At 60.7% G+C, this 22,947-nt stretch overlaps 6 protein-coding genes across 6 annotated transcripts; 4 read left to right on the forward strand and 2 right to left on the reverse strand.

The window, feature by feature from the left end:
• Nucleotides 1-770: 770 nt before the first annotated feature.
• COLE_03931 (uncharacterized protein) lies at nt 771-5,718 on the forward strand (the record flags this gene model as incomplete). Its single annotated transcript, XM_018421312.2, has 6 exons — nt 771-898; nt 1,064-1,258; nt 1,300-1,375; nt 1,411-3,423; nt 3,456-5,179; nt 5,214-5,718. The coding sequence occupies 6 exons, from the start codon at nt 771-773 to the stop codon at nt 5,716-5,718; spliced, it is 4,641 nt and encodes a 1,546-aa protein (XP_018279556.1).
• A 250-nt stretch (nt 5,719-5,968) lies between these two features.
• Nucleotides 5,969-10,618, reverse strand: COLE_03932 (uncharacterized protein; the record flags this gene model as incomplete). Its single annotated transcript, XM_065626314.1, has 4 exons — nt 5,969-6,297; nt 6,342-6,415; nt 6,485-9,689; nt 9,802-10,618. The coding sequence occupies 4 exons, from the start codon at nt 10,616-10,618 to the stop codon at nt 5,969-5,971; spliced, it is 4,425 nt and encodes a 1,474-aa protein (XP_065482395.1).
• A 2,898-nt stretch (nt 10,619-13,516) lies between these two features.
• On the forward strand, nt 13,517-14,824 carry COLE_03933 (uncharacterized protein; the record flags this gene model as incomplete). Its single annotated transcript, XM_018422890.2, has 2 exons — nt 13,517-13,735; nt 13,772-14,824. 2 exons carry the CDS (start codon nt 13,517-13,519, stop codon nt 14,822-14,824), a joined length of 1,272 nt encoding a protein of 423 aa, XP_018279558.1.
• Nucleotides 14,825-15,102: 278 nt separating this feature from the next.
• Nucleotides 15,103-16,895, reverse strand: COLE_03934 (uncharacterized protein; the record flags this gene model as incomplete). The annotated part of the gene is made up of 7 exons (XM_018425756.2): nt 15,103-15,282; nt 15,316-15,416; nt 15,447-15,572; nt 15,605-16,088; nt 16,120-16,280; nt 16,315-16,355; nt 16,654-16,895. 7 exons carry the CDS (start codon nt 16,893-16,895, stop codon nt 15,103-15,105), a joined length of 1,335 nt encoding a protein of 444 aa, XP_018279559.1.
• Nucleotides 16,896-17,143: 248 nt separating this feature from the next.
• On the forward strand, nt 17,144-19,256 carry COLE_03935 (uncharacterized protein; the record flags this gene model as incomplete). The annotated part of the gene is made up of 3 exons (XM_018425757.2): nt 17,144-18,430; nt 18,521-18,730; nt 18,831-19,256. The coding sequence occupies 3 exons, from the start codon at nt 17,144-17,146 to the stop codon at nt 19,254-19,256; spliced, it is 1,923 nt and encodes a 640-aa protein (XP_018279560.1).
• A 445-nt stretch (nt 19,257-19,701) lies between these two features.
• COLE_03936 (uncharacterized protein) lies at nt 19,702-20,226 on the forward strand (the record flags this gene model as incomplete). Its single annotated transcript, XM_018422891.2, has 1 exon — nt 19,702-20,226. The coding sequence occupies one exon, from the start codon at nt 19,702-19,704 to the stop codon at nt 20,224-20,226; it is 525 nt and encodes a 174-aa protein (XP_018279561.1).
• Nucleotides 20,227-22,947: the final 2,721 nt, after the last annotated feature.

The raw sequence follows: 22,947 nt of genomic DNA on the forward strand, positions 1-22,947 counted from the left end.
AGGAAACGTGCGGAGGTGGAAAAGCTTGTGCCTCCACCCGTGGCTTGGCGGGGGAGACGGGGGGGGGTGGCGAGGGATCGACCAACTTACCTTGTTGTCTGCCAAGGTCGTCGTCTAGATCTAGGCGTGTATCGAGTGCGTCTAGTGGACAGATGGAGAGAGATGAGATGGGGATGAAGTGAAGAGGTGGTAGTCGGTGGAGAGATAGTGGACGTGGGTGAGGAGTGTGCCTTCGCCGAGATGGGGGGCGGCCGCAGGCTCAGCTGGGTGAAGGGTGAGCGCGGGAAGCGCAGTTGATGTCTAAGGGTTAAGTCGTGGGGGAGGCAAATACCTACACGACTGGAACACCACTTCTAATTCTAATCAGCGGTAATGACCCGATTTGGAACCCTCTAACAAATGATCGGCCTCTGAAGTTCCGCCTCCTAATAATAATAACAATAGGAATAAAATATGGAGCGCGTCGAGTTGACTAACGAGGTTGAGCGAGATCCTCGGAAGCACGCCGAGCAAGGAAGGCACGCACTACGCAGGCACAACGTTCCGAGGCAACCGACCCACTCCGGCACTCCGCAGCCACGCAGCCAACACGCTTATCGGACCTCCACTTGAATCTCCGCTGCCCCCCTTCACCTATGCGCCTCATACGCGTCATCTCCCCCCCTCCACAGTTCCAACATTTCTTGTCATCTAACACGCACCCCATCTCTGCTTCCCATCACAGCGCACAACTCATCGTTTAGCAGCCCAGCGTTCTAGCGACTGCTACGATGAGCACGAAAAGCGCCCTAAAATCCATTCGCGCAAAGCTCCAAAATCAAGAGCCAGAGGGCGCATTGCATGAGGCAACGACGCTCCTCAAAAGCATTGGCGAGAAGGACCCCGAGGCGCCGACTGTGTGAGTCGAGCTCCGAGAATGACGACTAGCACACCCAGTCGCGGCCAGCGCATAGGGCGCGAGTCGTGATCGTTCATCGAAGGCGTTGAATATGCGCCTTCTTTCAAATAGCGGTTCCAACCACAACATTCCATTAGCTTGCGTCTCGCTAGACACTGACTTCAGACTCGCGTTTCGCGCACTTGCCCTCACGCATATCGAGCGTCTTGACGAGGCCGAGAAGTCGTACCATGCTGCACTGAGACTTGCACCCGGTCATGCGCTCGCCCTGCCCGGGTTGAAGAAGCTTTACATAAACAACAAACGTTGGGATGACCTAGGTCGTCTCCTTGAGATACAGGTGCAGGCGGCCTACGATGCGTACGTTGAACCGAGATGTAGCGAGCGCAAGCTGACATCAGGGGCGACGCCGAGAAAGCATCAGCTGCGATGCAGGAGGTCATAGAGCACCGACTCACTCATGGCCCCAAGGCGATGGTAAGCCCATTCGGAACGCTCCTTCCTTACCACAGCTGTACGACGCGCTTCGTCTGCTTTTGCCTTCGTCACCCCTTGTCCCACTGATCCAGACGGCTCCGGTGCCGCAGGGATCCTACGTGCCTTTGCAGCCCCCAAAGTATCCAGCAGCTAAGGATGCGACCGCTCCCGAGATCCCTCGCCCCCTGCCTCACGTTCACCATCTCGCTGGCTCGCTTGCGCTCGTTCTCTATCTACTTCTCCGGGTGCAGGCAGAGATTTACACGAACACGGAGGCCCAGGTTAAGGCTGGCCGCCAGCGCATTAACGCTGGAACTGAGCGCGATGTGCGCCGTCGCGTGGACGCTGAAGTGCTTGGAGGCCCGCTGGGAGCGCAGATGATCAACCTGTTGCGGGACGTATCATCTCACCCCTCCGTGGACGAGGACATGCGCCGCCTTGTCGAGGTGCAAGAGTTTAAGTATTGGCGTCGTCTTGTGTCTGTGGTCACCGACGGCAAGGACAAGAAGTCAGCTCCAAAGGCCCCACCCAATGCGCCGGCAAAGAGTGGCATGATGATCTCGGCCGGTTTGCCGCCCAAGCCCTCAGCGACCTTGGCAGAGGATCCAAATACCCCGCCATTGTTTAGAAAGCCCGAGACACCAAAGATTACGAAGGCCGAGGCTTGCAAGCGCACCGGGGGCTTGGCGGAAGGTTTCGTTCTCCTCGAGATCGGCGTCCCTGGCGCGGAAGATGCTTGGGCGTGGGTTATAGAGGGTCGCGACGAGCCCACTATTGAATACGACCACGATCTGCTCATGAGGTACGCTAAGGTGTTCCCCAACTCGGCTTTCACCGACTTCATCGACGACTATGCTCGTCTTCATCAGCTTCCTTTGCCCGAGCCTGATGAGGACCAGCCTGCACCAGCCGAGACCGGGTCGCCCGGCAGCGACAAGGAGAAGGAGAAAAAGAGCAGGTACCGCCGGCCCAACAAGGGGCGCAAAGACCGCGAGAATGCTCGCGCTCGCCGTAAGGCCCGCCGCGAGGCGAAGCGCGACGGCAAGCTCGCCGAAAATCTCACTGAGGAGGAGCGCGAGGAGCTGACTGCGGCCATGACCAAGACACTCGACAGCCTGAAGACCTCGATCTTTGCACACCGAGTCATGGCAAGTGTCGCAATGAAGGACGAGGACTGGGTGAACGCGATCGCGTACGCCGAGAAGGCCCGCAAGCTTGTGCGTGAGGTGGAGATCGAGCGCGGCATCACACTTGCAAAGGCTATGATCTCCCTTGACGAGGCACTCGGTGTGGCGCTCATTCCCTACTACGCTCCCAAGCACCACCCTCGCGCCTCACGCCTTCTTAACGGCGTCCTGAAGGCTCAACCGGTCAACTACGCTGCCCGCTTTGGCATCGGTCAAATTCTTGAGGCTGCTGGCGATTGGGCGGGCGCCCAGGATGAGTTCCAGCGCCTCCTCGACCAAGGCGGCGACGACAAGGAGATGACGGGCGCTAAGGAGGAAGTCGGCTGGTGCCTCGTTAACCAGGGCAAGCTCGTCGAGGGCCGCGATGTGCTTGAAGAGGTCGTTGAACTCCGAGACACACGCAAGGAGCAGGAGGGCAAGGATGACGAGGCGTTTGTTCGTGCCCGCGCGTGGTGGCGCCTCGGCCGCACCGAGTGGATGATTGGAGATGCTGAATCACGCACTCAGGCCGAGGAGTGGTTCATGGCGTCGCTGCGCGCCGATGCGTCCTTCGCACCATCATACACTGCCCTCGGTATCTGCTACGCTGAAGGTCACTCGCCTCCTGACACCGAGCGTGCTCTCAAGTGCTTCCAGAAAGCATTTGAACTCGATGCCACTGAGGCCGACGCCGCTCGGCGTCTGGCGTTCGGCTACGCTGACGAGGATGAGTGGGCACAGGTCCGCGCCATTGCTATGCGTGTCATGGAGGGCGAGGGTGGTGTCGAGGGTGTTGCTGGCGGTGACGCCATGAACACTTCTACTGGCCGCTTCGCTCCGACGAACGGCTGGGCGTGGAAGGCCCTGGGCTCGACCGAGATTGTAAGCTGATGCCTAGGCGAAGCTAACTCCAGTACTACAAGAACTACGCCAAGGCAATCCAGGCATTCCAGGTGGCACTGCGTGCCGACCCCGAGGATGCGAGCATGTGGCGCATGCTCGGCGACGCATACGTCAAGAGCGGGCGGCACATGGCCGGCCTCAAGGCGCTGCAGAAGGCGCTGGACATTGACCCCAGCATGTGGATGGCCCATTATCACATGGGCGAGACATACATGCAGTTGGGCGACTATGCTGGCGCCATTGCGGCATTTGAGGAAGTCGACGCCGCTACAAACTCAGCTGAGGTCGGTGTAACAGCCGCGCTGGCTGAAGCGACATTGGCTCTGGGCCGTGTCTCTGCCGCCGGCGGCTTCCGAGAGCGCTCGCGCAGCGCCTTCCATGCGGCGATCAAGTACGCCCTGCGAGTACTCACTTCTGGTCGTTCTCACCGCGCCTGGGCGTGGAAGCTAATTGGTGATGCGATGCTCAAACTTGCCGAGCGCGAGGTCGACCCTAAAGACATCGAATCTACTGCCACGATCATTCACCCCGTCCTCGAGCACCTTGTTGCGGATGATGATGATCGCCGTTCTTCCGTTAATGGGCTTGGGCACGCCTCAAACCTCCTGCAGGCCGCTCCAGGCCCTCACTACGCTGTTAAGGCAGCCGTGTTCGCCTTCGCCTACCGTGCCCACCTCCTCAAGAACGAGCACAGCGCCAACTCGGCCCACTATGACCTCGGTTGTGCACTCCACACCCTGGCCACGCGAGACGAGGAACTTCGCACACCTGCAACCAAGGCCGCAATCTTGGCAGTGCGCTTGGCGCTGGAGCGCGACCCGAGCGATGAGCGGCTGTGGAACGCTCTTGGCGTGATTTGCGCCGCAGCAGGTCAGCAACTTGCCCAGCATGCCTTTGTTGTCTCACTCGAGCTGTACTCTAAGGACCCTGAAGTGTGGACGAACCTCGGATTCTTGTATACACGAGCAGACGACCGCGAGCTCGCGAACCAGTGCTTCCTCAAAGCCCAGACGCTCGATCCTGACTATGCGCGCGCATGGTTTGGCCAAGCGATTCTCGCCCAGAGGGACGGGCAATATCACGCCTCAGCCGGTCTGTTCGCGCATTCTGCCACGCTCTCTGCTGGCAGTTTGCTCGAGGCCGATCTGGCCCTTGCGCTCGGTGCCTTTGGCCCTTTCCTCACTCCTCTTGCGCGAGACACTGCACCGCTACACCAGGCAGCCTTTGCGCTTGCACGTTATGTTGCGGCCCATCCGGAGTCAGCGGAGGCGAAGCACCTCCAGGCGCTCGTGACTGAGCGCCTCGGCCTGACGGATCAGGCGGTGTCGGCGCTCGAGCAAGCCACCAAGCTACTGGAGGACGAGTTCGAGCGCTCCGAGAGCGCGGAAGTCGAGGCAGAGTACGCTACCGCGCTCCTAAACCTCGCGCGTGTGCGTCTTGCCGCCGGCAAGTACGACAGCGCGTTGAGCGCGTTCGTGGACGCGGCGGAACTCGCTGCCGCATCCTCTGAGGAGCGTGTTGCCCGACAGCTCGCGCAAGCCCGCCTGGGCGCGGCCCTTGCCCACTTCTGGCTCGGTGACCTCGATGCGTCTCTCGAGAGCTTCCAATCGTCTTTGGACGCAGCGAAGAACGACGACGCACTCACCGACGAAATTGCTGTGCTATTCGCGCGCACACTCTGGTCGGTTGGCGGCGAGGATGCCGCGGAGGCTGCGAAGAACCAGCTCATGGAATCGTGAGTCAGCACGTCCTCCAAACACTGACAGCAGACTGGAGCACGAGCGCCCCTCTCTCAAGGTCATCGCGGCGCTGGGCGCAGCCGCCCTCGCCTCGTCTGACGCAGATCTGCTGGATGCCGCGTTATCCGAGCTGGCGGACCCCTCGCCCGAGCGTCGCGCCGAGGATCCGCAACGCACAGCCGACGCCGTGCTAGCGGCCGCGTCGCTCGCAAAGGGCGACGAGGAGGGCGCCATCACCAGCCTCGAGGCGAGCGCCGCCGCGTCCCCGTGGGACCCTGTGCCACGTAATCGCCTCGCTGCCGCCTATGTCGCGGCGGGGAAGTGCGCCCCCGCTGTCGCGCTGTTGCAGCGTACGGGCTTCGGGCCGGTCGCTGAGGCGGCGAAGGCCGATTCCATGCGCGGCATAGCGCTCACGCTCGAGGGCGAGAGTGGGACCGAAAGCTTGCAGCGTGCTGTCATGCTTCGCCCCTGGGATAAGGAGGCCTGGGAGGCGCTCGCATGGGCCAAGCGCGCCGAGGTTGAGCTCGCCGAGTGATAACAGACGTATGCATATCCCGTCATCTATCTGTGCAGCGTTGAAATCGATCTTGTCTCGTGTTTTTCTCCCTCCCCGTGGGGCCTTATCAGACATTACTCCCTTCAGGAACGTGCCTCGTATCAACAAACGTTTCTCACGCAACTTCACAGCTTTCATCTCACGCACGTTTCCTCAACAACAGTCATTATATCCTAGCTATGCATATGAGTCTAGCGATCCCAAGGGCAGTAAGTCGTACAGTGACAATCTATGGCGATCGGGGCGGGGACGCGGCAAGTGGTTGCGCGGCGTCGTCGCCGCTCATTTGTGTCGAGCCGCGCGTATTGACTGTGCTCGAGCGGTGGCGCGGGCGCAGAATCGAGCCGGCGCGGTTGCGCAGGCTCTTGAACGCCGAGTGGGGCGAGGGCGCGGGCGAGTTGCTCTGCCGGTTCTGCACGGCCAGCCGGCGCAAAGTGTATCGCTGGCGCTGCTGCGATGTCTGCGACAGGGACGACTGCATGCGCCTGATGGCCACGCCACCCTCTTCCACATCGAAGCCAAAGCCGCGCGAGGGCTCGCGCGTCAGGCCCGTAGACACTGATGTTAGCTGAGAACGCCGGCATAGAGAATAGCAAACTCACTGTCGACTTGCGATCCGCGAATGCCGCCGGCCATGCCAAGACGCGTGCTCTGGAAACTCGGGCGGTGCGACTCCATGCTGGGCCGCACACGGCTCGAGTCCACGCTGGGTCGTGCGGGCCGGCTGCTGGCCGAGTCGACACTCCGGCGACCCAAGTATTCGGTGCTCTGGCGCGGGGGATACTCGGTAGCAGGAGTGTACTCTGCAGGCCCGGTAAGCTCCTCGAGGGCGATGCTGTTCCTGCTGGCCATGGCGGCATTGGACTGCACACGGCCAATGACCATGTCGTCGTTCTCGTGCGACTTGTCAAGACGACCACCGAGCATGGGGTCTGTGAAGGGATCGACATTGGGGTGGTACTTGCGCACGAGGCGCATCACGTCAATGTCGTTCGGGAAGATGTTCTGCTTAGCAAACTTGATGAGGTATCGGGGCATGAGGGCGATAATGGTTACGAACGGCCAGCCGAACCAGAACGCTGCCGAGCGGAACAGGAAGATGTCGTTGCCGTAAACACCAGAAATGTAAGTGGTGGGGGGGACGATCGAGTAGATGGGAGTGAAGACCCAGATGAGGAAGGGGCCGACCCATACGGCAAATACGACCCACCAGCTCCACGCGTCGATGTTGAGACCAGAGAACAGGTTCGCGTACATCGCAGCGGCAACAGCCATGGTCGTCGACATTTCGTCCTTGTAAATGTCCCAGCCGTCGCCGCGCGTAGTGGTAGACACGTAGGTGTAGTGGATGAAAAAGTAGCCGACCGCCGTCTGGTACACACCCTCGAAGAGATAGTACAAAAAGCGGGGCCAGTTGTAGTATCTGTGCTCACGGGAGTAGCGGTAGAGCTCAGGGAGGGCCATGAGGTCGACATCCTCGGCGTTACGTTCAAACACACCGATAGCGATGACAGGGCAGAGTGTCCAGAAGACGTTCCAGAAGAGCAGGTAGACGTAGGCGTAGACGAAAGTGGTCGACCATCCACAGAAGAACATGTACCAGAATAGAATACCGATACCAATGATGTTCTTGTAGAAGAAGTTGACAATCATGGTGCCGTTACGGTAGTACGACCAGTGACCGTGGACAAGGAGGAGCCGCTTGAGGAAGCGGAACTGCCCGGTTGCGTAGTCGGCAGAGTTGACAGCCTGGAGACCCTCTTCGCCCGAGATACCAACACCCACATCAGCGGCCTGGATCATCGAGACGTCGTTGGCTCCATCACCGATGGCAAGGCAAAGCACGCCGAGGTTGTCCTTGATGAGTCGGACGATCTGAGCCTTCTGCAGGGGCGACACTCGGCAGCAGATGACAGTGTTGCACTTCAAGGCCAGCTGGATCAGAAGGTCTTCGCACTCGCCAGAGTTGTCGTTGAAGACCTCGGCCAGTGCCGAGCCCTCGATCACGAGCGAGAAACCGCCTGGGCGTTGGCCGTTGTCGTCCCCGACAAGCGACCCCACGCCTGTGTTGACGCGGCGGAGCTGGGTGGAGGCTCGGGTGTCGAGCTGCGTTAGGGAGTTGGAGCGGCGGAGATCCTCGCCGAAGAACCCTCCCAACGAGTCGCGCAGCTGATCGTGAATTGAGTGCCTGCCTTCGCGAATGATGATCAGGTTCGAGTCGGCGGTTAGCAGATTGGTCGTGTAACCAATGGCCACGGCAGTCTCGAGCTTGTCACCCGTTGCAACCCAAATGTTGATACCCGCGCGCTTAAGGTCGGCGATGGTCTCGGGAACACCGTCCTGAAGCTTGTCCTCGATGGCGGTGGCGCCCAACAACTGCAGGTTGGTCTCGACCTGAGCCATGACGTCCTCCATCTTCTGCTCACGGTCGCTTAGAGCAACCTCCGCCTCATGATAGGCACTCGCCCAGGCCTCGTACTCGGCGGGCTCAAGGACACGGTACGCGAGACACAGAGTGCGGAGACCCTCGCTGGCGAACACCTGGAGGTCCTTGTCCGTCTTCTCGCGCAACTTGGCCTGTGACTCGTCGGACTTGTTGAGCAGGTCGAAAATAATGTTGTCGGCACCCTTCGAGAGAAGGAGAATCATGCCCTGGTCATCACATTTGCGCACAATGACCGACATGCGCTTGCGGGTCGAGTTGAACTCGAGCACGTTGAGGAGCTCGTACTCGTCGGGCTGCTCGGCGTAGGGAGTCTTGAGACGGAGGATGTTACGGTCACGGCCGAGGAAGACAAACCCGACGTCGGCAGCGCTCTGGACAAGAGCCGCCTCGTCAGGCGACTGTGCCTTGTAAGCGATAGTTCCAGACTCGGTCTGCGATGCGAGCGCCGTGTGGCAAAGACCGAGGACAACGAAGAAGCCGTGAAGGATGCGCGACTGCTCCGAGTCGAGATCATTCAGGTCGGCCGTGAGAGTCTGGTCGCGGAATGGCGGGATCTCCACGGCTTCGGCTCTGCGAACACTCGCGGCATCGCCGGTCGAGTTCGAGTTGTCGTCCGAGCTGCTCATGGTGTCCTCGAGAGGCTTGTCTTTTTTGGGCGCGGTGGGCTCCACCTCGTCACCAAAGTAAATCTTCCCGCCAACGGAGCACTGGCGGAAAACCATGACGTTCTGGGTGAGAGTGCCTGTCTTGTCCGAGAAGATGTACTCGACTTGCCCAAGGTCGTCGGAAAGGTTCCAGGAGCGAGCGGTGGTCCGAATCTTCTGTCCGTTCTTAAAGTACTGCATCTGGTGGTCCCAGAAAATGAAGAGAGCCTGGACGGTGCGCACAAACTCGATGGACAGGTAGAGCGAGATTGGAATGATGTTCTGGAACGTAATAAGCGCATTGAAGAATGTCCAGAGACCGTTGATGTCTGGGTTGTCGCCTGACGTGTCGTTGAACAGCATCCAGTACGCGCCCTGCGGTGTCCACTCCTTCTCGAGGAAGTGGTCGATCACCGCGCAGATCATCGCAATAATGCCCAGGACAAAAAGGTTGAAGAGCACCTGTGGGTTCATCTGGCGCTCGACGCGGGAACGCTTGCTGGGAGCGCGACCCGAGTTCTGAATAATCTTGGTGTCATCGCCAGTGAAGGCGACAATACCGATGACCCAGCCAGTGTTACGGAGTGCGCATCCACGGAGCAGACAGGTGTCGAGAGTCACAGGGTGCGTGACATCACCTTCCTCCCCAGGGAGGACGACTGCGCCATTTAGGCGGTACATGTTGACCTCCGCCGCCTCCATGTCGATGCGCATCTGGGTCGTCGCGCATGCCTGAACCGAGTCGAGATGGGTGATACCGGGAACGGCATGGCGCGACTTGAGGTTGGTTTCACCGTCCAATCCCTTGGTCTCGACGTAGCAAACGTCCTCCTCTTCAGAAGTAGCGCACACGATAAGGTCTGTGGGGCGTCAGTGGTCCTGCATGGAATTGGAGGGAAGGGTCGATCGAAGGACGAAACCACCATGAATACCACAAGATCGCCGAAGTTATCCCACACCTAGCCAACTCACCGGCACAAATGGGCTCATTGTCATAAATCTTGACAATGTCGCCCACCTTTACGTCTTCCCAAATCGTGCGCTGCCACCCAAGCTCCTTTGGGTTGTCGCCTGCCTCAGGATCGTTGTCCCAAGTGGAAACCTGAGACCTGATCGTGTGAATGCGCTCGAGATCGTTCTCATTGCCGGTCTTGAGGAGGTCGGCGTTGGCCTTCATGTCCTCGGACTTGGCCTTTTTGCTCTTGCGTCTTGGCAGCGGAAGACCGCGCACAAATGTCTTGGACTTGCCTTCCATCGGGTTGCGGTTGACATACTGCCCATCGCCGCCAGCGAGAACATGTACAACTGAGTGGTTGACCTTGCGGTCAGCCTGGTGGCGTTTGACGTCCTCGTAGCCATCCTTGAGTGCGGTGATGAGCAGGACGACAATGAGTGGCAAAATGACGAGACCAGGCGAAATGGTCGAGAACTTGGGGAAGAACTGGAGGACGTTGATGAACAGGAAGAAGATGTTGGCGATGCGGCGGAACTGTTCAAGCAGATTGCGCGGTAAGAAGGTGATGATGGTGTATTTGGAGGTAATGTTCTGGTTTGTACAGAACACCTTGCTCTTGAGCGGTCGTCCCTTCTTATCAAAGTAATCGGAGGGGAGCTCCTGGTTGATAAAGATGGATCGTGGTGTTGAGGGCTTTCTCCTTCTGGCAAGGAGGGTCGCGGGGTTGAGTACGCTCAGAGGCTTGGTAACATGTCGCGCCCACCAAGAGTCTCTGTTTGCCCGACGCTTCCGACGGCGGGGCACTAATGGTGCCCCCGACGTCGAGGCGGGCATGGCGCGGGGTTGGTCCTCGGTGGGAGATATGTTGGGCGGGAAGGGGGAGGGGGGAAGGTTGGGAAGGGAAGCGAGCCCCTACGTCGTTGACGAGCCTGGCGCTAGGCGGAGAGCGTCAGATGTCGCGAGAAGGGCGAGTGAGGTGGGACGGAACGCGTTCGGTGCGAGGTGGGAAGCACGGCGGCGAAGGGCGCGGCGGCGGGGAGGGGCTTTGGTATTGCCGGGGTTTGTGGAGCGTCCTTTGGTGGTGAAGGTGGGTGATTGATTGACAAGAACGAAGGACGTTGAGTGCGAGTGCGGTAAGAAAGCAGCTGACAGGACGAAGGAATGGCGATGTGTAACAGACAAAACAGAGGAGGAGGATAGTGTCGAGGTAGATTAGGCGGGGGAAGTGGGTGGGTGATGTGGGTGGTGATGATGGCGTGGGTGATGTAAGTAGAGGAGGAGATTGTTGAGTGAACTGTCGATTGCACAACCTCGGCGGACGTCACTGGTATGGAATCAGAGGAAACGAGGTGAGCGGGGTGAACGAGGTGATGGAGCGAGGTGGGGTTGAAGCGGATCTAAGAGACACAGAGGCCGAAGCCAGAGAGAATCTTGAACCGAACAGGAAGCTGAAAGCTGGACAGCAGTATCAGCCAGCAACGTCGTCTGCACTGAGCGTGCACGCTGCCCGAGTGTTTGCGTGCGTGCGTGCGTGGGTGTGTGCGTGCGTGTGTCCTGTGCTGTGCACCACGGCCCCGATGGAAGCCCTCGGACGCGACTTTGGGGAGGGTGGGTGTTGGGGGGGTAAGAGTTGATGACGGACGATGAGAAAGCAAGTTGAGATAGTGAGGAGAGATGGATGCATGGCCGACGGCTTGAGAGGCCGAGGGGAGGAGGAGGCTGATGGATGACAACGAGGCCGAGTGCCAAGGGGAAATTGATGCAAAGCATGGCAAAGGACGGACGGACCGGGAGCCGGACGCAGTGACGGCGGCCGAGAGAGCTGAGAGACGCAGGAAGCCTCAGCCGCGCCGCCCGCAGTCCCAAGATGCTCAAGCCGCCACCCACCCTGGCAAACTGAGCAATCTTGTCCACGACTACCCTGACTGACTGCCCGAGGGGCCAGCCTCTTCTACCGATCCACCGATCCACCGATCCACCGATCCGCTTCTCCTCCACTCGCTGCATCACTCCTAGTCACCAACCGTTGGCATCCTCTCTATCGATCCCATCGTTACCGCCAGTCTACCCTGCTTACCACGAAGCGGAGCGCTGTAACAACCCGCTCCCCGGCTCCCTCGCATCCTTTTGCCTTCTCAAGTCAGAAGGCAGTCTTCGTCCAGAATGTCAAGGTCGATCACGCAGCGCTGTCAGTCGCCAGGTGTGCAGGTGGGTATCCCGGAACCACACACCGAGTGGCGTTTCGCCATGTATTGAGTAAAAGAATAGGGCGAAGGGATTAGGAACCTATTACAATATCTGACGCAGATTAGCCTTTGATGGCATGCGCCCCCCCTCAGGCCCTCAAGCCTCGTTACCCAGCTGGGTTCGAAAATCTGTGACCGACGTCACCCCCCTCCCTCCCCTGTCCTCGGACCCGCATGCCTCAGGCCTGATGAGGCAGTCGTTGCCTTCCCTGAGCGCGCTACGCGACAACATGTCCGCTTAACCCGCTTGAAATTGATGTTCCGTTGCTGACAAGCAAGTGCCCGTTGCCCCCGTCGCCCCGTTGCCCCGTTGCCTTTGCCCATGCCGCTCACGGCCGTGGGTACGAGGCGAGGGGGGGAGAGCGGGTACGTCGCGACGCGGTTTTTTTCCGCGTCCTGCACAATATCCCTGCCCTGTGCCTTCTATAGCTCTCCGGCTGAGTGATAGTTCAAACGCGAGGCACGCGACGCGTTCGTCTAGGTTATTCTCTTATTCTCTGAACCCTCCATATCCTCCATCCCAACGCGCTCACACTGCGCCAAGCTCTTCCGCCCAAAAACATCAAACATGGCATCCCACGCAATCCAATGACGCAGAACATGGCGCGGGAGCCCATGCGTGGAATGGTCAACGCGTTGAACATTGCCAAGGCGCGGAAACAGAGGGGCGCCACGCCCGCAGGCCGCAGGCCGTATCGCCATTTCCCCTCGGCTCCTTCAAGCTACTGATGCTGCCCACGCCAGGACGCGCGCAGGACGCGCAGGACGCCAAGCTAAAGAGTCAGGCGCGCCCCGAGTCTGTGCGCAGCAACGCGTTTGGTCTATGAGCTGGGTGGCGTCGAGAACAGACTTGATCCATGCATAGCATCATGCGTCGATGCATGCAGCGCGGACCGAGGAATGAGGGCGCGCGGACGCTGGCTGGCCCCGTGCCCCAGGCAAGGGTCGTGCAGTGTAGAGCTGCGGCCAGTGCAGGCGCATGCCGATATGCCGAACTCGGATGATGGAGGAGTGAGTTGACAGCACCGCAGATTGAGGGCTAGACGGTATGGATGGTGGTGGCGTGGTGGCGTGGTGGTTGTCGCTTCCCCCGCTTCCCTCCTCGGATGCGTGCATCAGCAGCATTCCGTTGGAGAGTGAGGTGGAGATAGGACTTATATCCGTAAGCCTTACGAATGACGTGGAATTCCATGTGTCAAATGTCAACAACAACGTGAATGGCATGTGTGTGGCAATTCTAAGGGACCAGGGGCCTAAGCGGGTCGGGGCGGGACGCCACGAGTCCATGATACCGTGGCCGTACGGTGAGACTTGCAATCAGCAAAGCACCATCCATCCACTCATCCCATCATCTCACTCCTTCTCGCCATCCACTTCCCCTTCCTCATCATCTAATCTACCACCTCACTGTCTGTCTTTACCTGCTCAGCGTCACCCCCTCCCAACAGGGCGGACCCCAGCATACCCGCTTCCATCAACAGTCGCCATGGCCTCATCTCATCCCGAGACGATGCAGTATCACAACGAGAAGGCCGCTGCCCCTGTGGGGGTAGAGTACGACCAGTCGTCGCCGCCCATGCCCCAGCCTTCCGGCACGAGCAAGAACAAGCGCGCCTCTCGCTATCTCAATCTAAAGCGTCTCCCGACATTGCAGGAGGTTCTTGACCGCCGCACGCGCGCGCCGCTTGACCTCTTTTGCTTTTATGTGCGCAACCCGACCTCTGCGCATCGCTGACCGCAGATCTTCCTCCAGCGCGAGTCTTCGGAAGACGCCCTCGACTTCTGGCTCGACGTGCAGCAACACGAGAACCTGTGCAAGGCATACTTCAAGGACCTGAAACGCAGCGGCAAGTCGGTCGAGGACGATTGGCCCGAGTTTGCCGCCTATGTGCGTGAGAACGGCTCATACATGGCCCCGCTGCTCGAACTCAACACGCGCGACAACTGGCCCGCCGCCCGTCGCAGCAGCGAGCTCCAGCGCTCTTCTTACACCGGTGTCGGGACGAGCAAGGATGCCGAGCAAGGCTTTGACGCACATCGGCAAAGCACCCCAAGTCTGCGCGGGACCGGGCGCGGCGGGCCCGGCAGTATCCACTCAACGCGGTCCGCCATCGAGAACGTCCGCGGTAGCATTAGAGACTGGGGCAAGGGACGGCAAAACCAGCGCGCGCCGACGATAATCTCGCGCGATCGCGCGATAGAAAAGAACGCGCTCTCCGAAAGCGCCGAGCGCATCTACCTCCGCTACCTTCTCCCTGGCGCCGAGCACGAGATCTACCTTCCCCCCGCGCTGCGGCTCACCAACGTGCCCGTCTCGACGGACGGCAAGATATCGCCCCTCATCCCCGACCTCTTCCATGCCCAGAAAATCTACATCTTTAGAGCGCTTGAGCAGGACGCGTTCCCGCGCTTTCTCCGCGCTAAAGCGTTCGGCAACCTCACCCCCACCTCAGCCATGCTGCGCTTCATCGCCGGCCTCGTCATCCTCTGGGGCGCCTTCACCCTCTCCTTCACTTTCGTCTTCCTTGACTGGAGCCCTAAGGCGCGCCGTCTCTTCATCATCATCCCCTACTTCTTTGCCTTCAATCTCCTCGTGGCGGCCTACTACTCGCTGTCGCCGCTGCTCGCCATATTTGCCCAGTCGGAGACAACTCCCTTCCGTTTCATCACCGTCGGTGAGGGATACGTGCGCAAGCTTCTCCTCCTCAGAGGCCTGTGGATCGAGGCCCTCGCCATACTCCTCACCGCCATCTTCACCATCATTTTTGCGCTTGTGCCTGGCCACCGCTTGTAAGTTGTGCAGGCCGCCCGCCACTGTGTGGCGAGGACGTACGCGTAATTTGAGGACACTTTTGTACAGGTTCTTGTGGACACTATAGCTTTGTATCCCTTGAGGTATAATGGTTTTGATGAGCGCGCTTGTCGTTGTGCTGTGGTATCCCATCAGTCGCTAGTGATCAGTGTGTTCTATTGTGCTCTATGCAACACCTCCGACGCATTGACACGGCATTCTTCATCGTACAGTTTACTCTACAGCATGAAACAGACAGGACGTGAGATTGCGATGCGAGGCTAGTAGGGCTTGGCGCGCTGCTGCCCCTGGGTCGAGTAGCGCTGGGGGCCCGAAGCCGACCCCGACGCCGAGCCGTTGCCGCTGCCGCTCTGCGCCATCGGCTGCGCCATACCGCTCGGCCCGCCCGTGCTGCGCATGGCGGCGGGGCCGCGCGGCGCGTTCGGAGGCTGGCGTCCGCCCTAGTATTAGCGCGACCTACGGACACAACTCACGGTCGCGCGACTGCCGGCCATCCCGGCTCCGCCCATCGCTCCCATACCGCCCATACCCATCCCACCCATGCCTATGCCGCCCATACCCATGCCCATGCCGCCTGCCGTCAGCTCGTCCACCACATACTCACCCATGCCGCCCATCATGCCCATCCCGCCCATCATGTTACCCATGCCCATGCCGCCGCCGGCCATGCCGCCCATCCCGCGCGCCATGTTGGGGTTGATGGCCGGCGCGCCACCGTTCATGCCCATATCTAACGTCAGCTGCGTCCTCCCTCTGGCTCACTCTTCATCATGTTGGTGTACATCATCGCCATGGCATTCGGGTCGAAGCCGCCGCCCATCTGGCCCTTGGCCATGTTGTTGTACATCATCGCCATGGCGCCGGGGTCGAAGCCCATCCCAAAGCTCATGTTGCTGGTGGGGTTGAAGCCGGTGGTGCGTGCGCCGCCCGGCGCATTGAAGCTCTTGACCTGGGTACCGGCGCCGCGGGGCTGGGCCTTCTTGATCTCGATCGCGCGCCCCTCGAGCTCGATGCCGCTGTGCTGCATCGCATTGTCGACGCCCGACTCGTCTGCAAACGTCGCGAACGCGAAGCCCTTCGACCGCCCGTTCAAGCGGTCAAACATGACCGTCGCATCCATCACCTTGCCGAAGCGGCCGAGGAACTGCTTCAAGCTGTCGCTCGTCACCGAGGCCGCGAGGCCGCCCACGAACACCTTGGCCGTGCGCTCGTGCTCGGCGCGCGGGATCGCGCGCTTCGGGTCGATCTGCGTCAGCGGGGTCAGAGCGCACGCTTACCATCTTGCCGTCGAGCTGGTGGTTCTGCTCCAGCACCTTGGTGACGCTCGCCGGGTCGCGGAAGGTCAGGAAGGCAAAGCCGCGCGAGCGGCCCGTCGGGTCGCGCATGATCGTGCACTGCTCAATCTCGCCAAACTGGATAAAGTATGCGCGCAGTCCCTCTGGCACGTCAGTGGTGCGTCCGTCCCGTCTTACCATCTGTCGTCTCCCAGTTCAGGCCGCCGATGAACATCTTGCTGTATGTGTCAAGTCAGAGGTGACGAGGACGGGGATGCGAAGGGGTGGCGGCACGCGCGTGCATGGAAAGAGTAGTATCAGTATATGGTCGGTATGGGGTATAGAGTCTATCACACCTGCCGAGCGCGGTGTACTATCCCACCGCGCAATCAGCTCTCTACCTCTATGGGGGTCGAGGACCCTCTATTCTGTAGGCTGCTGTGCAGCCCCTACGCTCTCAGATCTCTGTGGAACCTACGTGCGCCCTAGCGCTCTACACGACTGGAAAATAGATGGAGAAACGGAGAACAAACTAACCCCTCGTCCGGCATATCGCTCGGCTTCATCCTGTCAAAGCCTTGAGGAACGGGGCGAGCTGCCGCGTGCGCGTCAAATGCGGGTGCGGCGTCGCTCACACCGCCCACGCTCGTAGTGGGCACCGGCGGCGCAGGCTCCGGAGCATCCAGCGTGTCAGGGTCGACGAGCTCCTCGTCGAGCTGCGTCGCGTCAAGGTCCTCGAGGTCGAGGTCGCCGTACAGGTCGTGGTCAAAGTCGGACATGTTGTGGTAATTGGTGATGTTGAGAACGTGAGAAGAGATGGTGTTGTGGTGCGCCGTTGTCGTTGGGCGATGAGCTAGCCGGCGGGTGCAATTCACTCTGAGGGAAGGTGACCGTGGGAAGGCACATCACGTGTCATGACGCTGATATCGGCGGCGAAGTGTGGCATGATCCGACGCGCCTGTCCATATATTCCAGAACTAATAGTCTGCACCTGCTGCCCACCTCCAACAGCGCAACTGCATCCATCATGTCTGAGGTCCGGCAGCGCAAGACTGCTCCTCCAGCGGCCGCCGCCGCCGTACCAAAGTACGAGCGCGCCGCGCGCCCGCCCAAGCGCCCGACGCGCCAGGCCCACTGGGCGATCAGCCTCGTCCTCCTGGCCTTCCTGGTGCTCTACGCGCAGCGCAACGGCCTCACCAAGTCCAAGGCGCCATGGACGGTGGACGGCGGTTCCAAACCCCTTCCGGAGTGGTACGCTGTGTGCTCGCGCGAGGGCAAGAAGGTGTACACCGTCCCCGTGGAGGGCGGGGCTGGCGCCGTGCAGTGCCTCGTCGTCGCAGGCAAGCACGTCGTCGACACGGGCAGCCTGCAGGCTGTGAGGCGCACGTATGGCGAAAAAGGCGCCAAGGTCCCGGTGCCCAAGTCGGCGCCTGACGCTGTTCGCAAGACATCAGGCATCCGCATCCTTTACCTGCCGCCCGGTCACTCGCTCACCCCGGGCTTCACTGACGCGCACGCCCATCCGCTCGAGTACGGCGCGAGCCGGCATCTCCAGCTGCTTGGGTCCAAGACGATCGAGGAGGTTGTCGCGCGCACCGAGGCGTACGTCAAGTCGCGCAAGACGCACGGCTGGGTCATCGGCCAGGCTTGGGACCAGGAGCTGTGGCCTGACAAGAAGTACGCGACCGCCGCGGACCTGGATACCCCGGTGCTGAAGGGCCTCAGCATCGTGCTGTACCGCACCGACATCCACGCGGTGTGGGTCTCGCCAGCTGTGCTCGACGCCATCGAGGAGAAGTTGGGACCGATCCCGGTGGAGGACATCGAGGGTGGCCAGGTCATCCGCGACGCCGACGGAAAGCCTACCGGAGTCTTCTTGGACAACGCGATCCGCGAGTACGTTGGCAAGGTCATGCCGCCGATGACGGACGAGGTTCGCGAGGAGAACCTCAACGTCGCGATGCGCGATGCCCTGTCTCTTGGCCTGACTGGCATCCACGACGCCGGCCTCGTGCCGGAGGACCTTGCGTTCTTCCGCCGCATGGCGGAGGAGGGCAAGCTCCGCCTCCGCTTCTACACCATGCTCCTGTGTCCCGAGCCCCGTGACGTGTACTGTGGTGACCAGGTGGAGCGGGTTACGGGCCTCCAGGACGGCCGGTGGACGCTCCAGTCCGTCAAGCTGTTTGGGGACGGTGCGCTGGGCTCTCGCGGCGCGGCGCTGCTCGAGGACTACGCGGACGCGCCTGGGTGGAAGGGGTTCCTCCTCACGCAAGACCACGTGTGGGCACCGCTCATCAAGCAGTACTATGACGAGGTGAGCAGACGTGAGCTGAGCGACATGCGGCGAGTAGCTGGGATATAGCGGCATGCGGTCATGCAAAGTGAGACATGGAGCTGACGGCAGGGCTGGCAAGTCAATGTCCACTGCATTGGCGACAAGGCCAACCACGTCGTGCTCGACGCGATCGAGGCCGCCATTGGGACAGACAAGGAGGCCGGACGTGCGCGCCGCCTGCGCATCGAGCATGCGCAGATCTTCACAATGGATGACATCAAACGTGCAGCGGATCTGGGCGTGATTGGGAGCTACCAGCCAACCCACGCTACAAGTGATGTGAGTAGTGGAGCCAAACGACATTTCGGGCGTGAAACCGCCTTGGCTGCCCGTAATGGATTGATCTGAGCACTCGCATTATGACGACCGCTGACACCAGATGTGGTACGCTGAAGCACGCCTCGGCCCTGAGCGCATCAAAGGCGCATACGCATGGCGCTCGTATCTCAACGCAGGCGGACGCATCGCGCTTGGCTCTGATTTCCCAGTCGAGTCTCCTGATCCGCTCAAGGGGTTCTACGCAGCGGTGACGCGGCGAGCGGAGGACGGGACATCGCCGCACGGGCCCGGAGGATGGTACGCCAACGAGAAGCTGACGCGCGTGGAGGCGCTGCGCGGCTTCACGGCGGACGCGGCCTATGCTTCGTTCTCGAACGACACTGGCAGTCTCACCAAGGGCTTCCGCTTCGACGCGGTGCTGTGGGACGATGATCTCATGGAGGTCGACGAGGACGAGATGCTCGCTACCAAGGTGGGGGCTACGATCATTGACGGGCGGATCGTGTATGGAGAGTGGGCCGTATAGAGGCCGATGCATGTTAAGTATGCTTGTGAAGTGGCACCCATCAGAATATGCCACTTGCGATGGATGAGAGGAGGATCAGGCACGTGGGGCAGATCCGAGAATATTCCGGTGCGACTGGATGACAGCAGATACGATGACGAGAGGACTATGACTCAGCCTCCCCTCGAGCCATAAAGAGATGAGTTGCAGCCACGCCCAATCACTTTACGACCACTCCTCCGTGGTCATCACCGAGTACAAGACCGAGCTCCGCGATTGCTCAGCGCTCGCTGCTCATCACATCTCCTCGCAACGATGGACGACACCAGCGTCTACTCCGCGCGTCGCCGCCGTCCCTCCGAGACATATAAATAACGAGCATCTGCTTCTTCTTCTGCACTAACTCTCTGACCACCGAGAACCCCAACTCAGACCAAAACCCCAAACCACACCACCAACCCACACAATGACGACCATCCCCAAGTCTGCTGCCGCCTCCGCCGCCGCCGCCGCCCGCCTCGAGCACCAATGGCTCGCGCCTTCCCGCGGCATGGCCGCCTTCCACGCGTCGTTCAAACACGCCTTCGAGACCAACTACGCGCTCGCCGACGGTTCCTTCCACATGCACGGCATGACGCTCCCGGCGTTCCTGCAGCGCGCGCGCGGCGTCGCCCGCTCCCTCGACGCACACCACCGCATCGAAGAGGCCCACATCTTCCCATACCTGCACAAGCACCCGTCCTTCCGCCCGTCCTCGGACCACGTGCAGAGCCACCGCATCATCCACGACGGCCTCGAGCGCTACAACGCGTACCTTGACAAGGCGTCGCGCGACCCCGCTTCGTATAATGCACGCGAGTTCCGCGCAGTCATGGACTCGTTCAGGAAGCCGCTGTACGACCATCTCGACCAGGAGGTGCGCGACCTCGAGCCCGAGAGCTTGAGGGCGGCGGGCGTTACCCTCGACGAAGTGCGCATGCTCCCTTTCTAGGCGATTTGAGTACGATCCTCGCCGGAAGGAGTTGACCGGCGAGCTCCTCCACGCATCATTATTCGATTCACGACATCTGGAGCACTAGTTCCCTGTTCTCATAGCATTTGTAGCACAAGTTCAAGGCATAACTGTTAATTCGTCTTTCTTGGAGCACCATAACTGACTACCTTGTCTATATCACGATGAGTTATCCTCGCCTTGTCCTAATAAAGTTGACCTCCCGTGTCCTCGCATACTACCGCCACATGCGCGCCCCAGCCCAATGCTAATAGATACATTCTCTACACACGGAAGACGACGGCACTGCTGGTCTTGACCTCCGCCCCACCTGATGCAGCATACCCTGTCCCTGTCGTCAGTTGCTGCCCAAGACATGCAAACCCACCCTCAGACCCCAGCGGCAGCATACCCCCCGGCTCAACCTTGGCCTCGCACACGCAGCATCGTCCCGCAGGCTTGACGACGGTATCCGCGCACGTCTTGCATACGACGTGTCCGCACACCGCTGGCGGAAGCTTCTCCTTTTTTTCCTTCTTGGCCTTCTTCCGTGGGCCACCATTCTCCTCCACTGTCCTATCTTCTCCGCCCGCCGGCTCCCGCGAAGTTAGGAGCATCGCGCCGCTCGCATTACTCAAGTCGCGCTGGCAGGAAGGGCACGTCGGCTGGCCGCCCTTGTCCTTGCCCGGCGGGTACTTGAGCACGACGGGCAGCAGGCCCTTGAGCGAGATCGGGTGCGCCTTCCCCGTCCCGCCGACATGGCAGAGCGTCTGGAGCTTGACGGCCTTGAGCGGGCCCAGGGGGGCACTGGGCGTGTTGGCGGGGATCCAGAACGCGGCAATCTTGGCCTTGCGCATATCGCTCGCCTCAGCCTCGATGGCGGCGTTCGCTCGCTCCTCCGCTTCTCCCGCCGCGGCTTCAATGGCGTCCTCATCGAGCTTGAAATTACTCCCCGCTCCGACCGGGGTGGACGAGCTAGAGGAGGGCTTAGAGCCGCGCCCGCCAGCAAGCCCCATACCGCGCTCAAAATCAGCCACGACGCGCGCGCGCGCCGCGTCCCGCGCGGCCTGGCGCCGCCGCGCGTCGTCCTCCTCCCATGCGCGCAACTGGGCTTTCTGCGTCTCGATCCCCGCCTTCTGTCCGATCAGGTCGGCGATCACGCACTCCCGGCAGAAGATGTGCGCCTCGCCGCATGCGACGGGGTCCGTCGCCCGCGAGAGGCAGAGGTTGCACGCGTCGAGCGGCTTGAAGGATTCTTGGCCGAGGCGCCGCGCTGCAGTCCCTTGCTTGAGCTTCAGTCGCTCGTAGTACGAGAGGTTGGCTTGGGTCGTCGTGTTCTTCGCATCTGCAGTTAGCGATCAGAGGGGAGCGGGGCGTACGTGACCGGCCCATGATGGATTAAGAGTCAGGTGCGGCGAGATTGTTCTTCGTTCTGTTGGTGGTTCAGTGAAAGGTGGAGGCTGCCTCGTGGTAAATGCATGGCTACCACGTGAGAGGGGTAAATGCCGCTCCGGAATCCGGCCCGGAAAGCGGACGTTCCTCCGTCCGACGTGCGTGTTCTCGCATCTAGCATCGGAAGGTGCGGAATTGCCATGGCAGTAAGTGTGCCAAAGTGTGGGTGGATGGGCGTCGCGGACGTGCGTGCCCGGGAGAACGGGCGTGCGAGCGTGCGAGCGTGCGGGCGTGCGAGCGTGCGAGAGCATCGACGTCAGGCGATCTCTTCTCCTTTCGCCGCAGAGTGACTCCCATGGCTGAGACGCTTCCGTGGGCCGTCACTTCTGGAAATTGCGAACATGGCGCGACCGTGCGACGCGTGCGAAGGAACAGTGGCGACCAACGCCAGAAGTTTCAGTGCCTGCGGACAAGCACAGGCGGTGATTTCGCGGCGGGATCGCGGCGGATACGCAGCGGAGAGCCAGACCGGCGGGAAGTACTGCTGCATGCAGGGTACAGTACGGGGAAAGGCGAGACCGGATTTACAGCACCCCCCAGTGGCCAGTGGCCGAGTGTCAAGATGATGCGGAGTGGCGAATGCAGAAACGCAGGGGCTGCGAGGTTTGCGAGATGAGATAGGCCACACATCGGGGCTCGGTGTCCGCTCGAATACTTGGTCGGCCGCAGTGGTCACGTTCCACAGATGACTGAAGCCCTCTCTTGTGCTTTCCCCGAAACATGATGAGGCTGAAGCGGCCAGAACACATTACCAGCTTGTCAGAGATCAGAGATCCAGAGGGCGTGGTGGACAACAAGCCGAACCGAGCGATCTTGAGGCGGGATGGGGCGAGGGCGTAGGGGGCCACGGGGAATGGAAGAGGATGACAGCTTGTGGTGATAGACGGCAAGGCGGACGTCACCGATGATGTGAGATGAGGGTGGGGGCGTGGGGTGAGCGCGGCCTTGATCTGTGTATCTCTCTTGCGCCTTCGGTCCGACAGACCGGGGCGGGGCACTGGGGGGCGGAGACGAGATATCCGATTTGAACGTCATTAGAGAGGGGACCCTGAGGGAATAGGATTATCGCTGACTGACCGACCCCAGACGTAAGAGCCAGCTGGCCTGGGCGCCTGGGAGCGTGGGATGGAGAGCACGTTGTCGGGCCTGGATGAACCAAATCCCACCCCACTCGTCACCCCTCAAAGAGTCCCCGCCTCCATCATCCTTTCTCTTCTCTCCATTCTCTCTTCTCCATCTCTCGCTTCACCTCACCTTCCACCAAAATCA

The sequence above is a fragment of the Cutaneotrichosporon oleaginosum genome, assembly GCF_008065305.1.
Source record: "Cutaneotrichosporon oleaginosum strain ATCC 20508 chromosome Unknown ATCC20508_contig03, whole genome shotgun sequence".
Classification (NCBI taxonomy): Eukaryota; Fungi; Basidiomycota; class Tremellomycetes; order Trichosporonales; family Trichosporonaceae; genus Cutaneotrichosporon; species Cutaneotrichosporon oleaginosum.